Source organism: Ciconia boyciana, chromosome 7 (assembly GCF_034638445.1).
Source record: "Ciconia boyciana chromosome 7, ASM3463844v1, whole genome shotgun sequence".
NCBI lineage: Eukaryota > Metazoa > Chordata > Aves > Ciconiiformes > Ciconiidae > Ciconia > Ciconia boyciana.
Window position 1 is genome coordinate 37394098 of NC_132940.1, and position 24889 is coordinate 37418986.

Here is a 24889-nt window from a genome sequence, read left to right on the forward strand (position 1 = left end):
ACCCCCTGGTGTAGGTCATCCCCTCGTGTGTTCCCCCATGCACCTTTCTACCTACACATACCCCTGTACCCCCGGGTCCATCCCCCCACTTCATGCCTGTCTCCTCCCCCTGTCCCCCTGTGTGTGTCTCTGCCCTCCCAAATGCTTTCCACCAGAACATCCGCCTGTGTTAGGTTTTCCTCATATGAGTTTTTTCCCTGTGACATGCCCCACCACATCCCCTACCCTCCTGTCTCATGCCCCCACTCCCCCCCCGCCCCCATAACCCTTCTGCTTCTGGACCCCAAGGCGCTGCCTGCAATCCCCAGCTGCCCATTGCCCCACCCAAAGTCTGACAGCCCCCCCAGTTCCCTGCACCCCACTCCTACTCCACTGTCCCTCCTCCTACATTTCGGATTTGTGCTGGAGGCAGTGTTGGTAACACAGGGTGTGTTGGCTATCACTGAGCAGCGCTTGCACAGCGCCAAGCACTATTCTGCTCCTCACACCACCCCGCCGGCGAGTAGTCTGGGGGTGCACAAGGAGCTGGGAAGGGGACACAGCTGGGACAGCTGACCCCAACTGCCCGAAGGCATATTCCAGACCATATCATGTCATGCTCAGCACTGCCTGGGCTGTGCGTGGGACAAGGGCAGAGAGACACAAGCCCTGTACCCCACGAAGTAGTTACCGTCTCGGGATGATGTGAACGGGGCTGAGGGATCGGTCATTTCTCAAACTACCGAATACTCCGAAAAGACTCATGAGGTGATGCTGCCGCCCGGTGACCACAGCCCGGTACTGCAGCTCGGGAGCCGTATGCGTGTGTGCATACAAACGCTTCTGTAATCCTGGCGTTAAGTGGCCGCACCCAGCTCTGCTCTCACACACTGTCAGTCATCAGCAAGTAAAAGTGCTGGGCTTGGGCTTGGCATTGTCCTGTAAGGGAAAGCTCTTGGGTCTGGATGTCAGTTGCTTATTTGCTGTGGAATTGTTGTGTTTTTCAGAAATCATTCCAAATAGAACTGGTTGGGTGGGGCAGGGCAGAGTAAGGGTCTTTGCAGGGATGCGGGAAATAAAGTCTTTAATGTAGGAAAGCTTAAAGTATTTGCTGCACAGAAGGTTTCTCTGTACCCACTACATCAGTTGCTTACTAGCAGTGACTGATGTTTATAAGAGTACCGTGTGGAAGTGTGAACATTCACTAGTGAACTAACACTGCTTTGGTTCTGGGTAGAAAGGGGAGAAACTACAAAGAAGCCCCCCAAAACAACATTCCCCCCCTTTTTTTTTCTTAAACGTACCACAGGGCCTTAGCTTTCTATTGCCAGACTGGCAAAGCTTCCCAAGCTCTGTTCCCCCCATAGTCACCAAAAGTCTCCAATAGTTGCCAGGATGGTGAGTTCGTTTTAGGCTTCTAGCCCTCCATTCCTCCATTATTTTAGTCAGATCCTGAATTCCACTCAGTTAAAGACTCACGAGAATTGCTTAAAATTTGCATTTGGAAGTCATGGTTCAAACAATGAATTTTCAAAAAAAAATTTTTTTTACACTAGTCAAGAAACTGCTGTAACATTGGAGCAAAATGACATTTTTAGTGGTTGCTGAATCACAGAGTGCTAACGTAGGCATCCCTGTTTGAGCCTTTACCACAACCATTGCAATGTTTGTTTACACACTGCTTGGTTCTTCTGTAAAGGTGTATAGCTGTGGGAGGTGCATTATTCCAAAGGTGCTACTGCGCTGATGCTCTGGATGTTGGCAGTAATGGGCAAAGCGGAAGGCTCTGTGGCTAGGGGAGAATGGCATGGACATGTTACTGCTCTCTCTGTTGCACCAGAATTTCGACGGCTGGGTTGGGCTGCTAAATTGACGGAACTACTGGAAGAAATTTCAGAAAAGTGAGTACCGTACTTATGTTTAAATTTATCTTTTCAAGTAATCTTTCTACAGACACCTGTCCATGGCTTAGGTATTTGATTTGCTTGCAACAGACCCAGAGTTTTGCTTTAAGTAGTGTTCTGATTTGCTGAAAGTCCCTGTAGGTAGAGAACAAGAATTTAAAATGTTGCTTGGTGGTTTAAGACCTCAGGGTTTCTGTGAAAGCTAACTTGCCAGAATGAGTAGGAAGCAGCCAGAATTCCAATAGAGATACTGTATAAAAGGTCCTTTTCTTGACAGGAAAAGAGCTTCCCAAAATGTCAGCACTGTTTGCCATAGGGCCTCCAACATACTTGTTCAGTAATCGTGGGCTTTGTGCCATTCCCGCAGGCACAATCTTGAACAAATTTTGTACGGCAGACAGTATCTTAGCTTACTTTCTATCTTGCGCTTGGTTGCTTGTACCTGCTAAAAACTGAATTTAGTGTCAAATGAACCCACAGGAAAACGTCCTCAGTTCACGCTGGTAGGGTAGTTGGTAAAGTTGGAAAACAGTACGATGTTTTGAAAAATTTGCCTTGCGAGGAGAAGGGCTGTCTCCTGTTAGGCAACTGAATTTTGTGACTGATTCCACCACTCTGCCCTGGCATTTGAAGGAGGCAGTCCCTAAGCCAATGCAATCTAAAATGTGGGTTGTTTGGGGTTTTTAATAATTTCTTATGGATATAAGGCTTGTGTGGGTGTTTAGCTTGTCCTGTTCTTTCTGTTCCTAGTTCTGAACCCACTGACTGGTGTAAAAGAACGGTTGTGTGACAAAAATAAAAGGAAATTTGTGCCTGTACATGATTTGCCCCTTGGCAAAGGAGTGCATCTGTTCTTACAGTGTGAAAGATGTTTGATTAGCGTACCACATCATCAGACCTGCTCTTGGTCTGAGTACAAGTTATGGGTTATTATTTGGAAACACATTCACCTGCTATTCCTTACTGTGGTTTTTGGTTTTTATTTTGCCAAAGAAAGGGTAGGCTTTTCGTCGATCTCTTGGCGAGAGTATCAAATCAGGTTGCGGTCAATATGCACAAGCAACCAGGCTCCAGTGTGCACCGGACGGCATTAGAGCACCGCCCCCTGTTCCTGCTGGCCTCCAGCTGTGGGCTGGGGCTGGAGGAGCCCCAGGTGCGGGCGGTGAGGCCGATGGCGACGGCCCCTCCCTGTAAAGGGGTGGCTGCTGGTGGAGGGGCTGGTGCTGCCCTGCCCGGGTGGCTGTGGGGGGGCCGGTGTGAGGGAAAGGAGGGGCGGAGCGGTTGCCGAGCGTTGCCGGGCTGCGGCTGCAGCTGCAGCGAGGGAGAAGGTGAGCGGGGCTGGACGTAGAGGGGGGCTGGAAGACAGTGACCCGGGGGACGGGCGGGCGCTGGGGGCTCACCGGGGGGCGGGGAGAAGGAGGGGATGGGGGGCTTTGGGTCCGGGGGCGCGGCCGCGCGATTGACCGGCGGTCACGGGGAAAGCCCCGAGGAGGGCGGCGGGGCCTGCGGGGTCCGTGCCGGAGGCTCGGAGAGGCGGCGAGGACGCGGGGTGGCCGCGCCGTGTCGAAGCCGGGCGGCGGGGCTGCACGGCGCCGCGCTGGGGGCTCGGCAGGGCGGGGGGGGAGCGGTGTCCCCGCGGGCTCAGAGAGCAGGGAAGGCCGGCTCTCGCGGCGTGCCGGGAGCTTGTAGTCCTGGGGCACGGGGCTTCCGGTCGGCCATGTTGGTTCCCGAAGCATGCCGGGAGGTGTAGTCTCCGGCCCTCCGCTGCCGGGCGGCCACGCTGTGTTTCCCAATGCATGCCGGGAGGTGTAGTTTTTGTGGACTGGGCTGCAGGGCAGCCGCATCGCTCTCGGGCGCGTGCGGCGCGGCGTAGTCCTTGCTGCTACCGCCGCGGCCCCCACGGCGCGGCAGGAGGTGTAGTTTTGTTGCCGCCTTCGCGTGGTTTCCTGCGGGCTTCCCGCTGCGCCCGTTCCCCCGAAAAGCGGTGCGGCCGAGCCTCGACAGCGCATGCCCTTGGGCTCGCTGCTGCCGCCCATCCACCAACAGTCGGGACTGCAGCGCTAGCGCTGCACATGCGCGGTGGTGCGCTATACCGCGCTCGCCTCCGTATGGGGCTCTGGAGCCTCCGGCGTGCGGCAGCGAATGCAGTTGCAAGAGACAGTGAGAACCAGCTACAGCTTTCGGTGTTGGCAGCTTTCGTGTGGGCGCAATCAGTGGACCCTTCGAATTTCGGAGCTGGGCTGTGGCGTGAGAGATACGAAGTATTGCACCCATAGGAAACTACGTGTTGTGGTTTAGCCCCCAGTCGGCAATTAAGTACCACACAGCCACTCGGTCACCCTCCCCCCACCCGGTGGGATTTAGGAGAGAATCGGAAGAGCAAAAGTAAGAAAACTCGTGGGTTGAGATAAGAACAGTTTAATAATTGGAACAAAATAATAATAATAATACATTGTAATGAGAAGGAAAACAACAAGAGAGTGAGAGAGGAACAAAACCCAAGGGAAAGAAAAACAGTTATACAAATGCTCACCACCTGCCAACTGATGCCCAGCCAGTCCATGAGCAGTGATCGCTACCCCCCAGCCAACTCCCCCCAGTTTATATACTGAGCATGATGTCATGTGGTATGGAATAGCCCTTTGGTCAGTTTGCATCAACTATCCTGGCTGTGCCCCTCCCAGCTTCTTCTGCACCTGACAGAGCATGGAAAGCTGAAAAGTCCTTGACCAATGTAAACATTACTTAGCAACAACTACAACATCAGTGTGTTATCAATATTATTCTCATACTAAAATCCAAAACACAGCACTATACCAGCTGCTAGGAAGAAAATTAACTCTATCATCCCAGCCAAAACCAGGACAGTATCCACCCCATCTATGTCATGCCCAGGTTCTACCCTTTCCAATACATTCCAATTAATCACCACCACTTTTCCTGTCTTTTGATATATACACACAGATATCATTCCCTTGGTCTATGGGACATCCCTCTAGAATGTCCATTCAGTTCATTTAGTCCATGACTTTGGGCTCTATCTGTCATAACAGCCTTTCAGGGCAGGAGAGACCGTGTGTGGTGTTGGATTATTGCATGCTGAAGTCAGTTCTGGTTCCATCACTGCTGCACTTTGCTTGGTTTCATCAAAGTTCATTCTTCATTAATCTGGGTGATTCTTACTGAAATACCATTGATATGGTGTATAGTAACCGTAAAAGTGATGACATACAGTATTATATAGCAATTAACATCATAGCATTTAGTTAATTGGCTATTCTTACCCAAAATCAAATCCCCTTGAGGTACGCAGCAGACTTCCCCATCCTTTTGCATTACCCACCAAGTGCACCCAGGTCCTTGAGCAAAAGCAATCCCACGAATGGGCTTGCCTTTGCCTGAGGCAGGAGTAACACATACTGTCTTCCCCAGAATGGTTTTTATGTGCACTACAGAGACTTTATCCCATTCTACAGTACGTAAAAGTTTTGATTGGGCAGGGCCAGCTCAATTGACAGATCCCCTAGTGTTAACTAACCAGGTGGCCTTTGCTAAATGTGTATTCCAATGTTTGAATGTCCCACCACCCATTGCTCACAGTGTAGTCTTTAACAGTCCATTGTGTCGTTTGATTTTCCCAGAGGCTGGTGCATGATAGGGGAAGTGATATACCAACTCAATGCTGTGCTGTTTGGCCCAGGTGTCTATGAGGTTGTTTCAAAAATGAGTCCCGTTGTCTGACTCAATTCTTTCTGGGGTTCCATGTCACCATAAGACTTGCTTTTCAAGGCCCAGGATAGTGTTCCGGGTGGTGGCATGGAGCACGGGATATGTTTCCAGCCATCCAGTGGTTGCTTCCACCATTGTAAGCACATAGCGCTTGCCTTGGTGGGTTTGTGGGAGTGTGATATAATCGATCTGCCAGGCCTCCCCATATTTATATTTCAGCCATCGCCCTCCATACCACAGAGGCTTTAACCACTTGGCTTGTTTAATTGCAGCACATGTTTCATATTCATGCATAACCTGCGCCATAGTGTCCATGGTTAAGTCCACCCCTCGATCACGAGCCCATCTATATGTTGCATCTCTTCCTTGATGGCCTGAGGTGTGACGGGCCCACCGAGCTATAAATAATTCACCCTTATGTTGCCAGTCCAGATCCACCTGAGCCACTTCAATCTTAGCAGCCTGATCCACCTGCTGGTTGTTTTGATGTTCCTCAGTGGCCCGACTCTTGCATGTGAGTATCTACGTGATGTACTCTTACAACCAGGTTCTCTACCCAGGCAGCAATATCTTACCACAATGCTGCAGCCCAGATGGGTTTGCCTCTCCGCTGACAATTGTTCTGCTTCCATTGCTGTAACCACCCCCACAGGGCATTTGTCACCATTCATGACTCAGTATAGAGATAGAGCACTGGCCACTTTTCTCGTTCAGCAATGTCTAAAGCCAGCTGAATGGCCTTTACTTCTGCAAATTGGCTCGATTCACCATCTCCTTCAGCAGTTTCTACAACTTGTCGTATAGGACTCCATACAGCAGCTTTCCATTTCCGATGTTTTCCTACAACATGACAGGACCCATCAGTGAACAGGGCATATTGCTTCTCACTTTCTGGTAGTTTATTGTACAGTGGGGCCTCCTCAGCACGCGTTACCTCCTCCTCTGGTGATATTCCAAAATCTTTGCCTTCTGGCCAGTCCATAATTAATTCCAAGATTCCTGGGTGATTGGGGTTTCCTATCCAAGCCCATTGTGTGATCAGTGCAACCCACTTACTCCACGTAGTGTGAGTTGCATGATGTGTAGAGGGGACCCTCCCTTTGAACATCCAGCCCAGTACCAGCAGCCGGGGTGCCAGGAGGAGCTGTGTTTCAGTACCAGCCGCTACCGAGGCAGCTCAAACCCCTTAATATGCTGCCAATATCTCTTTCTCAGTTGGAGTATAGTGGGCCTCGGATCCTCTGTATCCCCGACTCCAAAACCCTAGGGGTCGACCTCGAGTCTCCCCTGCTGCTTTCTGCCAGAGGCTCCAGGTAGGGCCATTCTCCCTGGCTGCAGTGTAGAGCACATTTTTTTACAACTTGCCCTGCCCAGACTGGCCCAAGGGCTACTGCATGAACTATCTCCCGTTTAATTTGTTCAAAGGCTTGGCATTGCTCAGGGCCCCATTTGAAATCGTTCTTCTTCCGGGTCACTTGATAGAGAGGGCTTACGATCAGACTGTAAGTTGGAATATGCATTCTCCAAAAACCCAGAACGCCTAAGAAAGCTTGTGTTTCCTTTTTTGCTAGTTGGTGGAGACATGGCTGTTATTTTGTTAATCAATCACATCCATTGGGATCTGACGATGTCCATCTTGCCATTTTATTCCTAAAAACTGGATCTCCTGTGCAGGTCCCTTGACTTCACTTTGTTTTATGGCAAAACCATCTTTCAGGAGGATTTGGACTATTTTTTTCCCTTTCTCAAAAAACTTCTTCTGCTGTATTGCCCCACACAATAATGTCACCAATGTATTGCAGATGTTCTAGAGCTTCACCCTGTTCCAGTGCCGTCTGGATCAGTCCATGGCAAATGGCAGGGCTGTGTTTCCACCCCTGGGGCAATCGATTCCAGGTGTACTGAACGCCCCTCCAAGTGAAAGCAAACTGTGGCCTGCACTCTGCTGCCAAAGGGATTGAGAAAAACGCATTAGCGATATCAATTGTAGCATACCATTTGGCTGCTTTTGACTCCAGTTCATATTGAAGTTCCAGCATGTCTGGCATGGCAGCACTTAGCAGCGGCATGACTTCATTCTGGCCATGATAGTCTACTGTTAGTCTCCACTCTCCATTAGACTTTTGCACTGGCCATATAGGACTGTTAAAAGGTGAGCGAGTCTTACTGATCACTCCTTGGCTCTCCAGTCAACGAATCAGTTTATGGATGGGGATCAGGAAGTCTCGGTTGGTGCAATATTGTCTCTGGTGCACTGTTGTGGTAGTGATTGGCACCTGTTGTTCTTCAACCCTCAGCAACCCCACAACAGAAGGGTCCTCTGAGAGACCAGGCAAGGTAGACAGCTGTTTAATTTCCTCTGTCTCCAAGGCAGCTATATCAAAACCCCACCGGTACCCTTTTGGGTCCTTGAACTACCCTCTCCTGAGGTAGTCTATGCCAAGGATGCACGGAGCCTCTGGGCCAGTCACAATGGGATGCTTTTGCCATTCATTCCCAGTTAGGCTCACTTCGGCCTCCAATACAGTTAGCTGTTGGGATCCCCCTGTCACTCCAGAAATACAGATGGGTTCTGCCCCTACATAGCTTGATGACATTAGGGTACACTGTGCACCGGTGTCTACAAGAGCCTTATACTACTGTGGGTCTGATGTGCCAGGCCATCGAGTCCACACAGTCCAGTAAACCCAGTTGTCCCTTTCCTCCACCTGGCTGGAGGCAGGGCCCCCCTAGTCCTGGTCATAATATTCATTACCCATTTCTTGTATATACGAGTCAGGAGCTCCTTCATTAAAATCAGGAGTAAGATCATCCCTTTTACTCTGTCTGGGGAACTGTCTGCTGGAAACCAGAGCAGCAATTATCGTGGAAGAAGCCCCTTTGGTGACTGTTTTTCCTTGCAACTCACGTACCTGCACCTCTAGGATCAAGGTATTTTTTCCATCCCACTTCCTCATGTCCTCTCTGTGGTCACGCAGGAAAAACCATAGGGTGCCCCATGGTGTGTACCCTCTATATCCTCTCTCTTGAGCAGAGGAACGCTGACTCCTATTAGCTGAGATACTGGTGTGTACAGGTGGAAAGTAGGACCTATCTTCTTTGAGTCGCTGGATCTTCTTGAGTCGCTGGAAACCTGTGGAAATTCCAGGACGGTTTCTCCACAGCTGAGACAAGGGAGGAAGAGATACTTTCTTCGTATTCCCAGAGGTGACTAGCTGCTTCATCCACTGTTGGACCCTCTCTGTCTTTCCAGTTCAGTATTGCCAATGAGTTGGCACACGATGATGGTGCATTCCATACCAACTTCCGCCACATGGGTTGTGTGCGGAAGTTGGATCTTTGGGTAACCGCTCATCATCCAGGTCACCGTAAATCACCTCCAACACAGCTAATTCCCTCAGGTACTGGATATCTTTCTCCATGGTGGTCCATTTCCCAGGGCGATTTACAACATCTTCCTTGAAGGGATATCTTTCCTTCATAGCTGACAGGAGTTGCTTCCAGAGGCTGAGGGCTGGTGCCCCTTTTCCGATTGCTTTGTCAATGCTCTCTTCCCTAGAAAGGGATCCCAGCTGTTTAGCTTCCTTACTCTCTAATTCCAAGCTACTGGCCCTGCTATCCCAGCATCGGAGCAGCCAGGTGACAATGTGCTGAAATCTTTTCGCATATCTCGCAGCTCACTCAGGGATAGGGATTGGGTGGTTTCCATCTCATCCACAAGTTCTTCCTCTTCCTCTCCTTGTGATGGCCCTGGTCTTTCATCTTCCCTTTCTAAATGGGCTGACTTTCGCTTCCAGGATTTCTTCTTGTGTATAGGGGCGACTGATATTGACATGGGTTGGTTCCCCGGTTGAACCACAGTGCCTGTTGCAGGGGGGGCCGGAGCAGCCGCGGTGCCTGTCGTGGTGGGGGCCGGAGTACCCATGGTGTCTGTCATTTTGAGGTCCTTGAGAGTTCTGAATAGGGTTGTGAAACAGGGTTCTGAAACAGGGCCCAGTAGGCATGGGCCAGGCCCCAGCACATTGCAGTGATTTGTATCTCCTTAGAATTGTCAGGGTGACAACATACTTTTTCCAAATATTCTACTAATTTTTCAAGATTCTGCACTTGTTCAGGGGTGAAGTTCCAAAACACTGGAGGTGCCCACCATCCTAGGCATTTGTCCATGCTATCCCACACACCCTGCCACTCATAACTATCCGGCCTTGGGGCAGATCTCTGGATTATATTCTTAAATTGCTTACTAATCTTGGACAAAATCAAAACAGTATTCCCAAGCAGTACCAACAGATGTATCTTAACGACCCAAGGATGTTCAAGATACTGAAAAGTTATTGTTAACAAAGGAGGAAACATTGTAGAAGAAAGTAGTGAAGGTGCCATTCTGCATTTCCTCCATAAAAAAACTCTCAGAGGAAGAAGTATAATTGTTTATTGTCTCCATAAGGTGGTACCCGACAATACAGTAATGGTTTAAGTACAGCACCTAGATACCAAAATAAACCCAAGGTCATTGTTTTAATTACAAATCTCACAGGCAAAACATCACCAATTAAAGCAGAGCACAGCAAACTGCAAAAACCAACACCAATCTTTAACATGTACAGCAAAATAATGAGCATGGTGTGGATCAGGTAAACCAATATCAAGAACAGATTAATCAATATCGTGGCCTGCAACTACTAACAGATATAAATTCTTTAATATGCTCTGGTTAATCTGTTATTATCTCAAGCCCCATGTTAGGTGCCAAAAAGGACTGTTGTGGTTTAGCCCCAGTTGGCAATCAAGTACCACACAGCCGTTCGCTCACCCTCCCCCCGGCCGGTGGGATGGGGGAGAGAATCGGAAGAGCAAAAGTAAGAAAACTCGTGGGTTGAGATAAGAACAGTTTAATAATTGTGAAAAAAAAAAAAATTGTAATGAGAGGGAAAACAACAAGAGAGTGAGAGAGGAACAAAACCCAAGGGAAAGGAAAACAGTGATACAACCGCTCGCCACCCACCAACCGATGCCCAGCCAGTCCCTGAGCAGTGATCGCTACCCCCCGGCCAACTCCCCCCAGTTTATATACTGAGCATGATATCATATGGTATGGAATAGCCCTTTGGTCAGTTTGCATCAACTATCCTGGCTGTGCCCCTCCCAGCTTCTTCTGCACCTGACAGAGCATGGGGAGCTGAAAAGTCCTTGACCAGCATAAATATTACTTAGCAACAACTACAACATCAGTGTGTTATCAATATTATTCTCATACTAAAATCCAAAACACAGCACTATACCAGCTGCTAGGAAGAAAATTAACTCTATCATCCCAGCCAAAACCAGGACACTAGGCAAGTCCAGAGCCCCAGTGTTTGTGGGGCAGTGAATGTGGTTCCAAGGGACAGTGAGGACCAGCAACAGCTTTCACTCCTGGCACCTTTCGTGTGGGAGCAATCGCTGGATGTTTAGAATTTCAGAGCTGGGCTCTGCAAGAGTGAGATACACAGTGTTGTCCCCTTAGGAAGCTAGGCAAGTGCAGAGCCCCAGTGTTTGTGGGGCAGTGAATGCGGTTCCAAGGGACAGTGAGGACCAGCAACAGCTTTCAGTCCTGGCACTTTTTGTGTGGGAGCAATCGCTGGACGTTTTGAATTTTGGAGCTGGGCTGTGCCAAGAGGGAGGGAGAGTGTTGGACCATTAGGATGCTAGACAAGTGCAGAACCGCAGTGTTTGTGGGGCTGTGAATGGGCTGCCAAGGGACAGTCAGAATCCGTAATATTTTCAGTCCAGACACCTTGGTCTGGGACGAACTGGGGCTCTGCACTTGCTTACCTCCGAACGGTACGACACTCTCTATCTCACTCTCATCACAGAGCCTACCTCTGAAATTGAAAACGCTGCAGTGCAGCACCTTGCACCTTCTCAGTTTTTCCTAAGACCCAGTATGAAGCTCCCAGGAAGAAGCCTGTGTCTGTTGCCTCTGCCATACCATCTGCCACTGCAAAAGAGTTTGGCTCTACTATCTCTCCAGGTAAGTGTCACCTGCTTTTACACTGCCCTGTGCCTCCCCTTCAGCAGACTAAAGAGGTCCAGTTCTCTCAGCCTCTCCACACAGCTCATGGGCTTTAGGCTCCTAAGCCCATAATGACATACTTCCTCTGGACCTTCTCCAGTTTCTGCATCCTCTTTTCAAAATGGGAAACCCCAAAATGGGAGCCAGTGCTCACATGGCATCCATCAGAATTCCTATACCATTCTCCTCAGCCTGTCAGGTCTTAGCCTGTCCCAGGGCACAAGGTTGTTCTGCCTCCAGTGCAGAGGTTAGGCAAGTGCAGAGCCTCAGAGTTTGTGGGGCTGTGAATGTGCTGCCAAGGGAAGGTGAGAACCAGCAACAGCTTTCAGTCCTGGCATGTTTGGTGTGGGAGCAATCCCTGGACATTTTCAGTTTTGGAGCTGGACTCTGGCAAGAGTCACAGAGAGAGTGTTGGATCCCTAGAAGGGATTAATCTTCTTCTTCATTAATTTTCTTCCTAGTAGCTGGTATAGTGCTGTGTTTTGGATTTTAGTATGAGAATAATATTGATAACACACTGATGTTGTAGTTGTTGCTAAGTAATATTTATGCTGGTCAAGGACTTTTCAGCTCCCCATGCTCTGCCAGGTGCACAAGAAGCTGGGAGGGGCACAGCCAAGATAGTTGATCCAAACCGGCCAAAGGGCTATTCCATACCATATGCCATCATGCTCAGTATATAAACTGGGGGGAGTTGGCCGGGGGGTAGCGATCACTGCTCGGGGACTGGCTCGGCATTGGTCAGCAGGTGGTGAGCAGGTGCATCACTTGTTTTTTTCTGGGTTTTGTTCCTCTCTCGCTCTCTTCTTGTTTTCATTACAATTTATTATTATTATATATTTTTTCCAATTATTAAACTGTTCTCATCTCAACCCACAAGTTTTCTTACTTTTGCTCTTCCAATTCTCTCCCGCATCTCACGGGGGGGGGGGGAGTGTGAGCGAGCAGCTGTGTGGTGCTTAGTTGCCAACTGAAGCTAAACCACAACAGTTACCAATTGTAGCTATCTGTTGCCTGGACTACAGTTAGTTTTGTCCTACAAGCAGTAAACTAAAGAATAGTTTACTGTATCTTCTAGCAAGTGTAACATTCAAGACATAGGAGGACTGTCACCTGTTGTGGCCAGAGTTAATAAATCTCTCAAATACTGCAGAAAAAGCTACTTGGGCAGTTCCACTGTAATTACTCTCCTTCTTGTAGAAGGAAGAGCTTAAAAGGTTGTTCCGTTTCCTTAACTGCTTCCCAGTCTAAGAGAAGCCAAGGAGAGGGTGAGCTTCTTTATCTGCTTCTTTATCTCCTTCATCAGCTTTCACAGAAGGAAGTAAGGACCAGACAAGAGCGAGCCCTTGCTGAGACGGTGGTCTGACATGGGTATTAAACACTTGCTTGATCTAGTGATCTGGTTTTGTGAGCAAGAGGAACTTGAAGCCCATTGGAATGTCAGTTCAAGCAGCAGCTTCTCCTTATCTTACTGTAGAGTCTGTCAGATCCATGGGCTGTGTTGATGCAGTAAGAAAATGGACATCAAAGGTAATACCGATGCTTGGGAAATAGGACAGTTGCAAATGAATTTATTCTTGTCCAGATTTAGCACAATTGTAGAGTGTGTAGTGGTGGGGGTTTTTTGAGTGTTTATGGCCTCATCAGTCTCCAGTACTAATTACGCGGGGCTGGTGTTTACAATGGGGTGATATTTTCACCTTCCTTTCTCTAATACTCGGCACCAACTTTGTTTAAAAATTTTTTTGACATAAGTGATTTTTACACAGTAGTTCAAAAGAGAAGTAGATTACTGAAAAAAAGTTAAGTCTATCAGTTCAACAAACAAACTGAAGGCCCTGAGGTAAAAAGCTGAAGTTGATTTTTTCCTCTTTGTGAATCAAATTAAGACACAACTACCTATGAGTAGGTAATTTTGAAAAGAACACAGCTGGATGGGTGATTCAGTGGTTTTACTATAGATAAGTTAAACTTTATCCTGGTCAGCAAAGTTGATGGGTATTCTGTGGCAATGCATGGTTGTGTAGTTGCAACTGCACAGAAGAGCACTGGACTGGGCATTTTTTGGGCAGATGGCCATGACCGTATTTCCTTAGTCTACCTTGGTTCACCTCTATTGATTGCCCTTCCCCCCCCCCCCCCCGCCCCCTCCCCCCAACACAGGACTGATTAGCAATATGTGTTCCTGAGAGAGATCATCTCACATTTCCAGGGCGCTTTGATCACATTGCACAAGTGCATGAATAAAATGACTTTTTACTAGCATTTCTACTGGTGTTTTGGTTGCACTTGTGCTTCTGTGTTTCAAGGGAAAGGTAAAGAGTATTGAACAAAAAAAAGCATCCTAGATATTACTTGGCAGTTGTATAATTGACATGAGAGAAACCTCCAAAGAGAGCAGGAAAAACTCCAAGTTTTTCACTGCATAGCTGAGTATTTAATGACAGGATGCAAAACATCAGCAGTTCAACTATTGAGGTTTTCTGTAGCATATTCACATAAATCATATTTTATGCCTTTGTGTGCTTTGAGTGCTGTGTCCAGTGCTGGGCTCCCCAGGACAAGAGAGACAGGGACAGACTGGAGAGAGTCCAGTGAAGGGCCACCGCGATGGGGAAGGGACTGGAACATCTCTCCAGTGAGGAGGGGCTGAGAGAGCTGGGACTGTTCAGCCTGGAGAAGAGAAGGCGTGGGGGATCTTCTCCACAGATATAAATACCTGAAGGGAGGGTGCAAAGAAGATGGAGCCTGGCTCTTTTCAGTGGTGGCCGGGGTCCGTCTGGCTCAGGGTGGGCCTCCTTCAGCAGGGGCTTGGAGCAGATGACCTCTGGAGGTCCCTGCCAACCCCAACCGCTCTGTGAGTGTGTGATGCTGGCACAACAACCAACAACAACAGGGACTGCCTGAAAGGGGCTTGAGCAAACGTGGAGGTGTGAAGCACGCTGCCAGATGGGCTTTGCCTCATGGGGTCTGTCTCTGAGGCTGGGGGAGCTCCTGGGCGTGCCCCTGGCTGCGCCCCCGAGAGCCTTGTGATGCCACCAGAGTCACAATCACCCTGTGATGTCACTTGCAATGGGCAGCTATATATGCCAGCGCCGCGTACTGCCAGCGGCACACGAGACGTCGGGTCCTGCGGGCAGCGCCCGAGCCATCGAGTCCTGCCAATGGCACGCCAGACGTTGTGACCTGCCAGCAGCCAAGGAGCCACTGAGTCCCACCAGCAGAACCCGAGCCTTCAAGTCCTGCCAGTGGCACCCATCAAGTCCCACCAGCAGCTGACAGGACACTGAGTCCCAGCAGCAGCACTGGAGGCATCCAGGCACAAGCTGGCAGCACCGGGAGCCGCCAGGACCTGCTGGTAGGGGGACATCTGCCCTATCTGCTTGGGTCCTCTCAAAGGCCCCTCTGGTGTGGACCTGTGCTGGCATGCATTCTGCCATGCCTGCATCCAGTGCTGGGCTGCCACCGCTGCCACCTGCCCGCTCTGCTGGGGGCCCATTGCGGCCATCCGACGCCTGCAGGTGGAGGATGACCATGCTGGGGTGGCCCGCCGTCGCCGCGGCCGCTTCCATCCTTACGCAGGGCCGTCGCGGCAGGAGCGGCAGCAGGGCCCTGGAGGTCCCCGGCGCCGCAGATTGTCTGCTGAGCATGGGGAGCGCAGCCCCCCCGTGCCCCGCCAGCGTGTCCGGAGCCTGTCCTGGCAGCGGGACAGCGACGGGCGCAGCCGGCTCCGCTACCCGCCGGAGACCAGGGAAGATCCATCGTGGCTGCGGAGGGTCCAGGAGGAAGAGCCGGGCTCAGGGGACCACGCGCGCCGCCTCCCCTGGCTCCGCTTCTGAGCGGGGCCAGGGCCCCCAGTGCCTCTGAAATAAAAACACCGGGGATGCTGAGAGGGGCCACGCCTCGTTTCTTCCATGCCCGTTTGCTCGTCCCTGCGGGGATGCAGCCCTGGAAGGGAGAGGGAGAGGGAGAATCCCCTGGGACTCTTCCAAGCAGATCCCTGAAGGGGCCAGTGTCTGCTCTCCTGAAGGCCAAGGCGAGGAAAGAGGCTGAGATGGAGGTTTGGGGGAGACTCTCCTCTCCTCTCCTCTCCTCTCCTGGCCCCGCACACCCCCGTGCTGCAGAGGGCTGCGATCCCGCGGGGAGGCTCTGCGGGCTGGGGGAGGCAGCCCTGGCACAGCCGCCTGCCAAAGGGCAGCTGCCTGCGCTGCCCGCGGGAGAAGTGGCCCCAGCCAGCACGTGCCTCGTATTTAGGGAGTCTCTTCTTCAGGGAAACCCGGAGTCCTTCCCCACTGCCCTCCGGCTGGGGAGCACTCCGGGGCATCCCCAAGGCCTGTGCGGTGGCAGCGTGCCCCGAAGGGTGCCAAGCCCTCGCTGCCGCCCCGCTCCATCCCCTCCCGTGGACCGGGTAGCTGGGGAGCTCCTGGTGTTGGGCCTGAGCTGCTGCCCACACCTGCCTGCCACCTTGGCAGTCCTTGCTTCCCAGTGAGAGGACCCAAACGTTGGTGTCGAGAGTTTTGGGGGCCACGTCTGCCCCAGCAAGGGCAGCCGAGCATGGGGTGAGGCTGCTCAGGGTGACCATGGCCTCTCAGGGCCTTCTGGGTCCCGGAGACAGATGCAGAGATGAAAATCTCATGGAGATTTAGATTAGAAAATGCTGGCAAGCGGGAGGTGGCTCTTTGGTACTTCCCAAAGGCTCCCCCTGAGCAGCATCCTCTCGTCAGAGGTCCCAGGCCATACCAGGCATCGAGGTGGCCCTTTCTGTCCTTCCCCAGCACTCCAGGGGAGCAGGGGGCAGGACGTTTGCGAGCGGCTTTCTGGTACCTAGAGGAAGATCCAACCCCTGCAGGGCTTTCGGCAAAATCCCCCCTTGGCCAGCAACAAGACAGGAATGGGCTCACGTGCAGCTCGTGTCATGGTTTGCAACATCTGTCTGCTTAACCTGAGATGCATGGCGCCTCTGGCACCGGGCCATGTTCCCATGTTTCATACTACATCCCCATCAATACTGCAGAGGGCTTGGCACAGTGTAACACGCTCTGGCGCTGCGGCTGTATCACAGAGTAGCATCATCTCATCCCCCCACAAGAGCCTCCCTGTGCTGAGTGTCAGCCCATGCTGGGTCCAGGGAGGGATTAAGAGGCTGAATCTGTAATGGATCCTTGCAGGGCGATCGGTGTTTAAAGGCTTTGATCTGCTGCTTCTTGATTGTATTCCAACCCCTCTATGGAATTTCTTACTTGTAACCGAGCCCCACTAATCCATCCTGGCCATATATAATGGATGGTGGTGGAGTGCAGGAAAACAAGCGTGGCTGCATATTGGTAACAGGTGTCCAGGCAGCGGCGCAGCAGGCCCCTCTGCCAAAGATCCCCCACTGCTGGTACCCGCCCTCTGTGCCAGCCAGTGCAAAACCCTTCCTCTGTCCCCAAAACCTGGCTTGTCCATGTGTGGGGGCAGGTGCCATGACCAGCTTCGGCCATTCTCCGCTGGCCTGAGGAGCGGGACAAAGCTTGGAGCCAAGCGACCGAGCCGCCGTTTCCAGGACCAGCTCTGGTGCCACCCACTGAGCCCCGGTGCTGCCACTTGATGCCCCCATCAAATATTAATGCAATGCTCACTGCACTCTGCTCTGCCCTAGTACTGCAGCCGTGGCCCCTGCCCACTCCAGGGCTGCCCGACCCCTCCAGCCTCCCCTCCTGCCCCGTAGTGCACATTGCGTCCTGTGTGGGGACTTTGGGTGTGCAGCTGCACCCACCTTTGGCTGTTGCCAGGGTGGGACCCGACCCCCAGCACTCAGTGGGGGCTCCAGGGTGCCTCCTGTCCCCAGCGGCCGGCTCAGCCCCCTGCGGCAGGTAAGGCCCCACTGTGGCTAGGGCTGCAGGTGCCTCCATCCCCCGGGGAAAGCCAGCCCCTCGCCCCCTGGGGAGCAGGGCAGATGAGCCGGGGACCTGCAGTGCCCGGAGAAGGGCTGACACCGACGGGAGCGGCCCCGGGCTTCTGCTGTCCATCGCAGCGTCCCCCGGGGGGAGAGGGGGCAGCGGGGGCTCTGCAGCTCTGTCCCATCTTCTGAAGGAAATGCCTGCCCGTGGGTCTTTCCCGGGGAGGGTTCCCCACAAGGACCGAGGTGATGTGCCGGGCATCCTCACGGGGCACCCCTCACCCGGTCACGCGTGGGGAGCCATGGGGGTGTTGGGGCCCACCTCCCCTTGCCTGCCCTCCTCCAGGAGGAGGCCTGCGCCTCTCCCCCCGGCAGCCATCCGACCCGGAGGGGAATGGAGTCCGGCAGGTCGGTGCCGGCGGAGCTGAAGCTTCTCAAGCCCTCGCAGCAGGCCAGGATCCCGGGGCTCTTCTTCGCCCACCCGGTAGGTCGCTGGCTCCGCCCGCGGCCCCCGGCTCGTTTCCTCAGCTGGCACCCCCCCCCCCGAGCCCTCCGTGACTCTGTCCGTGCAGGGTGGGGTGGCCGAGCCAGCGGACCCGCCCGGGCCGGACCCTGCGGAGGCAGACGCGGACTCCCTGGTGCCCACGCACGACGAGCGGGGCCGCCCCATCCCCGAGTGGAAGCGGCAGGTGATGGTGCGCCGGCTGCGGGCCCGGCTGGCGGACGACGAGGCGGCGGGCGGCCAGGTACGGGGCGTCCCGGGCATGGGAGGCGCACGCTGCCGGCCCGGGGGGACGCTGACGGCGCCTCTCCGCAGGACGCGGGCTCCTGGCGCTTCTCGCCCTCCCGCCAGGCCGTGCTGGGCCCCTTCGGGGAGCTGCTGACCGAGGCAGACCTGCAGCAGCTGGAGCGGGCGGTGGAGAGCGTGCGGCTGCGGCGGCGGGGCGAGGCGTACCAGGGCGAGCTGCGGCGCCTGGCGCGGCAGCTGCGCGCCCTCCTGCCCGCCCCGCTGCTCAGCATCACCGTGCGCAGCCCCCCGCCCGCCCCCGGGCAGCCCCTGCCCCTCTGGTGTGGCCGCCTGGCCGGCGCCGTCAGCAGCCTGGCCGCCCTGCTGGCCCACGCCGAGGGGGCACGGGTCGCCTCCCCCGCTGCCGCTCTCCCCGCCGCCGCCGGCGGGCAGCCCCGGGAGTCGGTGGGCAGCCTGGCGCAGCGGGAGATTCGGCAGTGCGGGGTCTGCGTCCGCAGCCTCCGCGGCGCCTTCGAGGGGAACGGTGCGGAGGCCGCCAGCGACTCGAGCATCAGCTGCGAGGAGGCGTTTTCCGACGGCGTCGGCTCCCCGGGGCCGGCGCCGGAGTGGGGCAGCCTGAGGAAGGAGCGGATCGTGATGCTCTTCCTAGGCCACTGGAGACGGTCCGCCTACGGCCCCCCCCCGCCGGCCTCTGGGGACCCCCGAGAGGCAGCGGGGACCGGGGAGGGGGGGGCAGCCCACCTGGCGCGGCAGAGGGCGGCCATCCAGCGGCTTCTGGGCGGCTGGCGGGACGCTGCCTCCCGCCGCCCCCCGCCTCGGCCGCCTCCCGCCGCCGGCCGCGCCCCGCTCTCCCCGGAGCAATTCGTAGCGACGGCCGGGGGGGGGCCGGCCGACTACGAGAGCCTGTCGCTGGAGCTCTTCATGCTGGGCTATTTCCGCATCCTGGAGCGGGAGCTGCCCCCCGAGGAGCGCCGCGGCCGCCACCTCCTCTGCTTCGAGGTCTTCGAGCAGCTGGGCCGGCACGGCTGGCGGGCGGTGCGCTCCTTCCACCGCGCCGTCACCGACGAGATCGCCGCCGGCCGGCGGGGCTGGCAGGACAGCTTCGACGACATCAAGGCGAGGTATTTCGGACCCCCCCAGAGTTCGGCCCGGCGGCCGGGGAAGGCCGGGGGAGAGGGGGAGGAGATCTGCCGCTACATCGACCGCAGCTTTGCCTTCTGGAAGGAGAAGGAAGCCGAGATCTTCAGCTTGGAGGAGTGATGCCCGCTGGCGAGGAGGGCGAAGGGCTGCGGGAAGCCGCGGGCTGCAATAAACGCCTTTTCGGTTCTGTCCGAGCTAAGCGAGGCTTCTCGGGGCGATGGCGAAAGCGTTTGGGCGGAGGGGGACCGCCCCGACACCACCGCCACCCCCCCCGGGATCGGTGTCTTGGCCCCCGGCTCCCCGCGGCGAGGCGGCTGCCGCCGTTTATTTGTGGCCACCGAGGAGTGAGATAACACTCTATATTTAACACTCGGCATGGGCAGCCACAGCCGCGGAGTGGAGGGACATCGCGGGGACCCCCGGCGACCGATGGGGTGGGGCGGGGGGGGGGTGCAGGGAGGAGCCTTTTCTCTCAGGCTTGCGGTGCCCAGCTGGCCGCGGAGGGATGCTTTCCAAAAAGCAGCAAAGCCGAGTGGCGACGGGGATGGGCAGCAGCGGGCAGCTCTGCCCGTACGGTGCCTTTAAGAGCAGGGAGCGGTGCCCCGGCACCGCCTAAAAATAGTGTGTGTCCCCCGTCCTGGCTGGATCCCGTGTCTCGCTGGGGTGTCCCTCCCCAGTGCCGGAACCGCGGCCACTTCCCTCCTGGCAGGCCGGCCAGGGGGCTGCAAAGGCCAGGTGAGAGTGGGAGAGAGCGAGCCGGAGCAGGGTTCAGCCCAGCCCCAAAACCACCCCCACCCCCGAAAAATCGGTGGCAACCCCGGCAGGGCAGCTTGGAGCGCAGGGAGGAGAAATCATGGCCACCCGTGGAAGTGGGAGTGGGGGGCTCCAGGGAGCACTTCTGCCCCTGCTGATGCCTGTAAATCAGGCACTGGGAAGGCACAGTTGTGCCATCGGGGTGGGTGGGGAGAGAGCAAGATGTCATTGCCTTTTCCTGGCAGGGACACCCTCGCCACGCTCTGTTTGGGCTCTGTCTGCCGGCAAGGCCCCGCGGCCATCCCTAGCACCATGGTGAGGAACATGGACGACTTTGACTTCTGCCTGCCTTCGCATGCCCAGAGTATGCTGGAGGGGCTGCAGCAGCTGCGTGCCAACCCCAAACTGGCGGATGTGACGCTGGTGGCGGGAGGGCGGGAGTTCCCCTGCCACCGCGGCATCGTGGCCCTCTGCAGCCACTACTTCCATGCCATGTTCTCCGGCAACTTTGCCGAGAGCATTGCGGCACGGGTGGAGCTGAAGGAGGTGGACCCAGGCATGCTGGAGATGCTACTTGACTTTGCCTACACGGGAAAGGTCACCATCAACCAGGGCAACGTGGAGGGGCTGATGCGGACCTCCAGTCAGCTCCACTTCCCCACTATCCAGAAGGTCTGCAGCCGCTACCTCCGGCAGCAGATGGACGCCACCAACTGCCTAGGTATCTGTGAGTTCGGCGAGAGCCACGGCTGCCCCGAGGTCTCCTCCAAGGCCTGGTCTTTCTTGCAGGAGAACTTTGAAGCCGTTTCTCGGCAGGAGGAGTTCCTCCAGCTGTCCAAGGAGAGGTTGGCAATCTACCTCTCCAACGACCAGCTGCAGGTGCAGGAGGAGCAGAGCCTGGCTGAGGCCGTGCTGCGCTGGGTACGCCACGACCCGGGGCCCCGAGCCCAGTTCCTGCCCGAGCTGCTGGAGCTGGCCCACCTTGTCTCGCTGCCCGACCAGTACCTGCAGAACCTGCTTGCCACTGAGCCCCTCGTTCGTGACTCGGATGCCAGCAAAGCCCTTGTCACCCGATCCCGTGCCATGGTGGGTACCCCCTCCCCCAAATCCCACCCCCTGAGCCATGGGGGAGGCTCAGCTTGGAGCCTGACGGTCCTGCCCTGGCCTCTCTGTCAGGGGCAGAGCGATGCTGGTGCCCAGAAGAACCCCCCAACACCACCGCAGAAGCTGGAGGAGGTGCTGGTGGTGGTCGGCGGCCGCATGCTGGAGGAGAGCGAGGATGAGGATGGGGGGCTGGAGATGCCAGCCACCCCCAGGAACTTCGCCTTCTACAACCCCAAAAGCAGTGAGTGCCCACGGCAAGGTTGGGGCAAGTGCACACACCCCCTGCATGTTAATTAACCCTCTGTCTGCCCCAAAGCCACCTCTTACCAAACTATCTCGTGTCAGGAGGGGCACTGCGGGGGAGGGGGGGGGAAGCGAAGCATGAAACAGGGCTAGCTTAAAAGCATCATCGCTGGCTGGGGAGGTCATCACTTGGCTCTGCTGGGTTTCAGGGCGATGGATGGCTCTGCCCGACTTCCCTGATTACAACAAATGGGGCTTTTCCCTGGTGGCTCTGAACAACAATGTGTATGTCACAGGTAGGTGCTGGGTCTGCTGGCGCAGCATGGGTGTCCCCAAGGAGTGGGAATGGAGAATGGAGGACAAAGATGTGGGCATGGGGCGCTGGCATGGGGTTGGGGGCTACCCTCCTCTCTGAGCAAAGCCCTCTTGGGCAGATCCGGCTGCTGCTGAGGGATGCCCAGGGACGGCTGCGCTGGGAGGGGGTGGCCCGCCTGACCCATCCCTTCGCAGGTGGCTCCCGGGGGTCCCAGAATGACACATGGTCGACAACCCAGGCCTGGCGCTTCTGTCCCAGGGACGGTGCCTGGAAGCCCATTGCTTCCATGCTGAAAGCCCGGACGAACCACACCAGCGCTGTCCTCAATGGAGAGATCTATGTCATTGGGGGTAAGGCCACCCTGCGGGTGCTGCTGGGGTGGGCGTCCGTGGGTGCCCTGCAGCAGTGGGGTGGCTGCAGCATCCCACCACCCTGCAGGGACGACGGTGGATGCAGTGGAGGTGGAGCGCTACGACCCCTACAACAAGAGCTGGTGCGCCATCAGCCCAGCCCTCAAGTATGTGAGCAATTTTGCGGCCGCCAGCTGCTTGGGCAAGCTCTACCTGGTGGGCTCCTGTGCCATCAAGTACAACGCACTCACCCTGCAGTGCTACAACCCTGTCCAAGGTGAGAGCTGGCCCCACCGCCGTGCCCCACCAATGCCTTCCTGGGGAACAGGACTGAGGGCAACCCCCCCCAGGCAGGTGACATCCTGTGCCACAAGGCACAGTCCTGTGGGATGCAACCAGGTGCTAATGGGGTCTGGCAACGGCTGCAGCACAGGGCCAGGGGCCAGCCAGGAGCACAGACTTGAGTCACAGACCTCCAGCACAGCCTGGACCTGAGCTTTGGTGGAGTGGGATGCCCAGGGCAAACAGATGGGGGAGGCTGCCCACGTTATGGAGAAACTAAACCACTGTGACAACTACACCTCCTTGGGCAGCCTCTGTGCAGCCCGTGGTGGTCTCCCCCATCCCACACCACCACTACAAACAATATTCCTCCCCCTTTTTTTATGCAAGAACCTCATCTGTGATGGGAACTGCAGGTGCAAGCCTGACTGGCTGCTCTGTCCCCTCCCTTTCAAACTTCCCCTTAAATAGCCACAGGTTCAGCAATGCTTTTTTCGGTCACTGGCAGCTGCATCAAGAGCCAAGGGTGAGATGTGCTGCTGACAGCTGCTCCTTGCAGATTTGTGGAGTGTGATCACATCCCCCTTCATCCCCAAGTACCTTTCGGCCCCGCGCTGTGCCACCCTGCACGGGCTCATCTACCTCATTGGGGACAACACCAAGAAGGTCCACGTGTACAACCCGGAGGCCAACATCTGGCAGAAGGTAGCGGGATGCAGGGCTGGGCGCAATCACCCTCCCGGGGAGGTGGGGGAGCTGTTCCCTCCCCGCCAGCACCCCACAACCATACCCTTCCACCAGGTGCCAGCATCCCCTCTCCCTCCTGCCTGCTCATCCCTTGGCTCTATTAATCCCTGCGGAGCCGAAGATGCCCCAATCCTTCCTTCCCTGCTGCCCCATCACACCTGCACTAGAAGTACAGCTTTCACACTGAGTTACTGATTTTAAGCAGCGTTCACACTGCAGAAGCCCACAGGACCCCCCTTTTCCAGCACCACCCTGCTGCGGGGTGTGCAGAGCTCCTGCCTGCACAGTCCAGCAAAATCCTGCCTGTCCCCTCTGCCCTCTAGACCCTCTGCTCCCCACAGCACCCCCAGCTTTGCTCTTGTACAAGCACAACACAGGGATGCTGCTAGAAGCAAGACATGGCCCCAGGGGCTCCCAAACCTCGCAGATAGGATGGATGTGCTGGGTGGGTTGATGTCCTCTGTGGTGGGAGCAAGAGGTCCCCAGGGGTTCTCTGTGCATCTTGCCCTGCCCCTCGCACAGGTGCAGCTCCTGCACACGCTCCACGAGAATGGTGGGATGGTGCCACTGGGCGACCAGCTCTTCGTCACTGGCGGCCACTGGAAGGGCATGGATGGGGACTACAGGGTGGAGATGGAAGTGTATGACTGCGCCAAGGACCTCTGGACGCGGGAGGGCTCCCTACCCTGCCTCTGGCTCTTCCACAGCTCCTCCTCCATCTTCATGGACACCTCCAAGTGGACGGAGGCTTTCCAGGGTGACCACGGGTGGTAGGAGAGCCTGGAGCATTGCCTGTCACCCTGTGTAGCTGTTCTCCCCCTCTTGCCTCTCTCCCTGCTGCTGGTTCAGCTCTGCGGGGGGAGAGATGGAAACCCCTCTGCAAGGCTGGCTGGGGCACTTGGGAGCATGTTGTTCCCCCCCCCATCCCCGCCACCTCAGGTGAGGCTGAAAAAGAAAAAGGCTTTCCTTATAAACACGCTTTGGCTAACACTCTCCTGTAGTTTGTTTTGTTTGGTTTTTTTTTTTTAAGAACTGCCTTTTTCCCCCCTCCAAAACCCCAAAGCTTTTAGGGTATTTCGAGGCCTCCCAAAGTATGGCCCATCCCATCACAGACTGGCATTGCTGCCTGGTGGCCATAGCCTCTTTCCCCATCATGTTGACATCCAGCATAGGGGAACATAAGGGGGACCAGGGGAATCTCTCTTTCCCGACACCCAAAGCTCTCCAGCACCTGGGTGGCCCACATTGAAGTGTCAGACCTGTTCCAGTGCCCCGTGGAGCAGAACAACAGAAGTGAGCTTTTGGATGCTTTGTGTCCCTGGGTGGCACAGCGTCCTGCAGTGGGGTCCTTCATCCTGGTTTCTCTCCTGGGATGCACAGCACGCGCCCCTGGGAAGCAAGCAGAGGGTCATGGCGAAGCAGCCTGCACCTCGGTGGCTCCTGGCTCCTGGTGGTGGGACAGAGCCGGGTGGTGCCTCCTGCCCACACCTGTCTCTGCTGGTAGCCGGTGGCAGAAGATGCCCCGGGACAGGACAAGCACAAGGTCACGCTTCCCCGACGGCCGGTCCCACCACCGGCACTGGGTCGCTGTAGCTCTGCCAGCGTCGTTTGATTTAATCTGTTCTGTGTTAGGTTTTTTATTATTTTTGAAGCATTAA

General features: G+C 55.3%; 1 protein-coding gene across 3 annotated transcripts; it reads left to right on the forward strand.

Moving 5' to 3' along the window:
* The first annotated feature begins 2991 nt into the window (after positions 1-2991).
* KLHL30 (kelch like family member 30) lies at positions 2992-24221 on the forward strand. Of its 3 annotated transcripts, none has more exons than XM_072868411.1 (8): positions 2992-3211; positions 20435-21275; positions 21366-21534; positions 21746-21832; positions 22047-22202; positions 22291-22479; positions 23044-23189; positions 23754-24221. In XM_072868411.1, the coding sequence occupies exons 2-8, from the start codon at positions 20502-20504 to the stop codon at positions 24003-24005; spliced, it is 1773 nt and encodes a 590-aa protein (XP_072724512.1). In that variant the 5' UTR covers positions 2992-3211; positions 20435-20501; the 3' UTR covers positions 24006-24221. The 3 variants fall into 3 exon arrangements, with proteins under 3 accessions (XP_072724512.1, XP_072724511.1, XP_072724509.1); XM_072868408.1 differs by lacking the exon at positions 2992-3211 and adding an exon at positions 18570-19417; XM_072868410.1 differs by lacking the exons at positions 2992-3211; positions 23754-24221 and adding an exon at positions 18567-19417 and having other exon boundaries at positions 22993-23131.
* Positions 24222-24889: the final 668 nt, after the last annotated feature.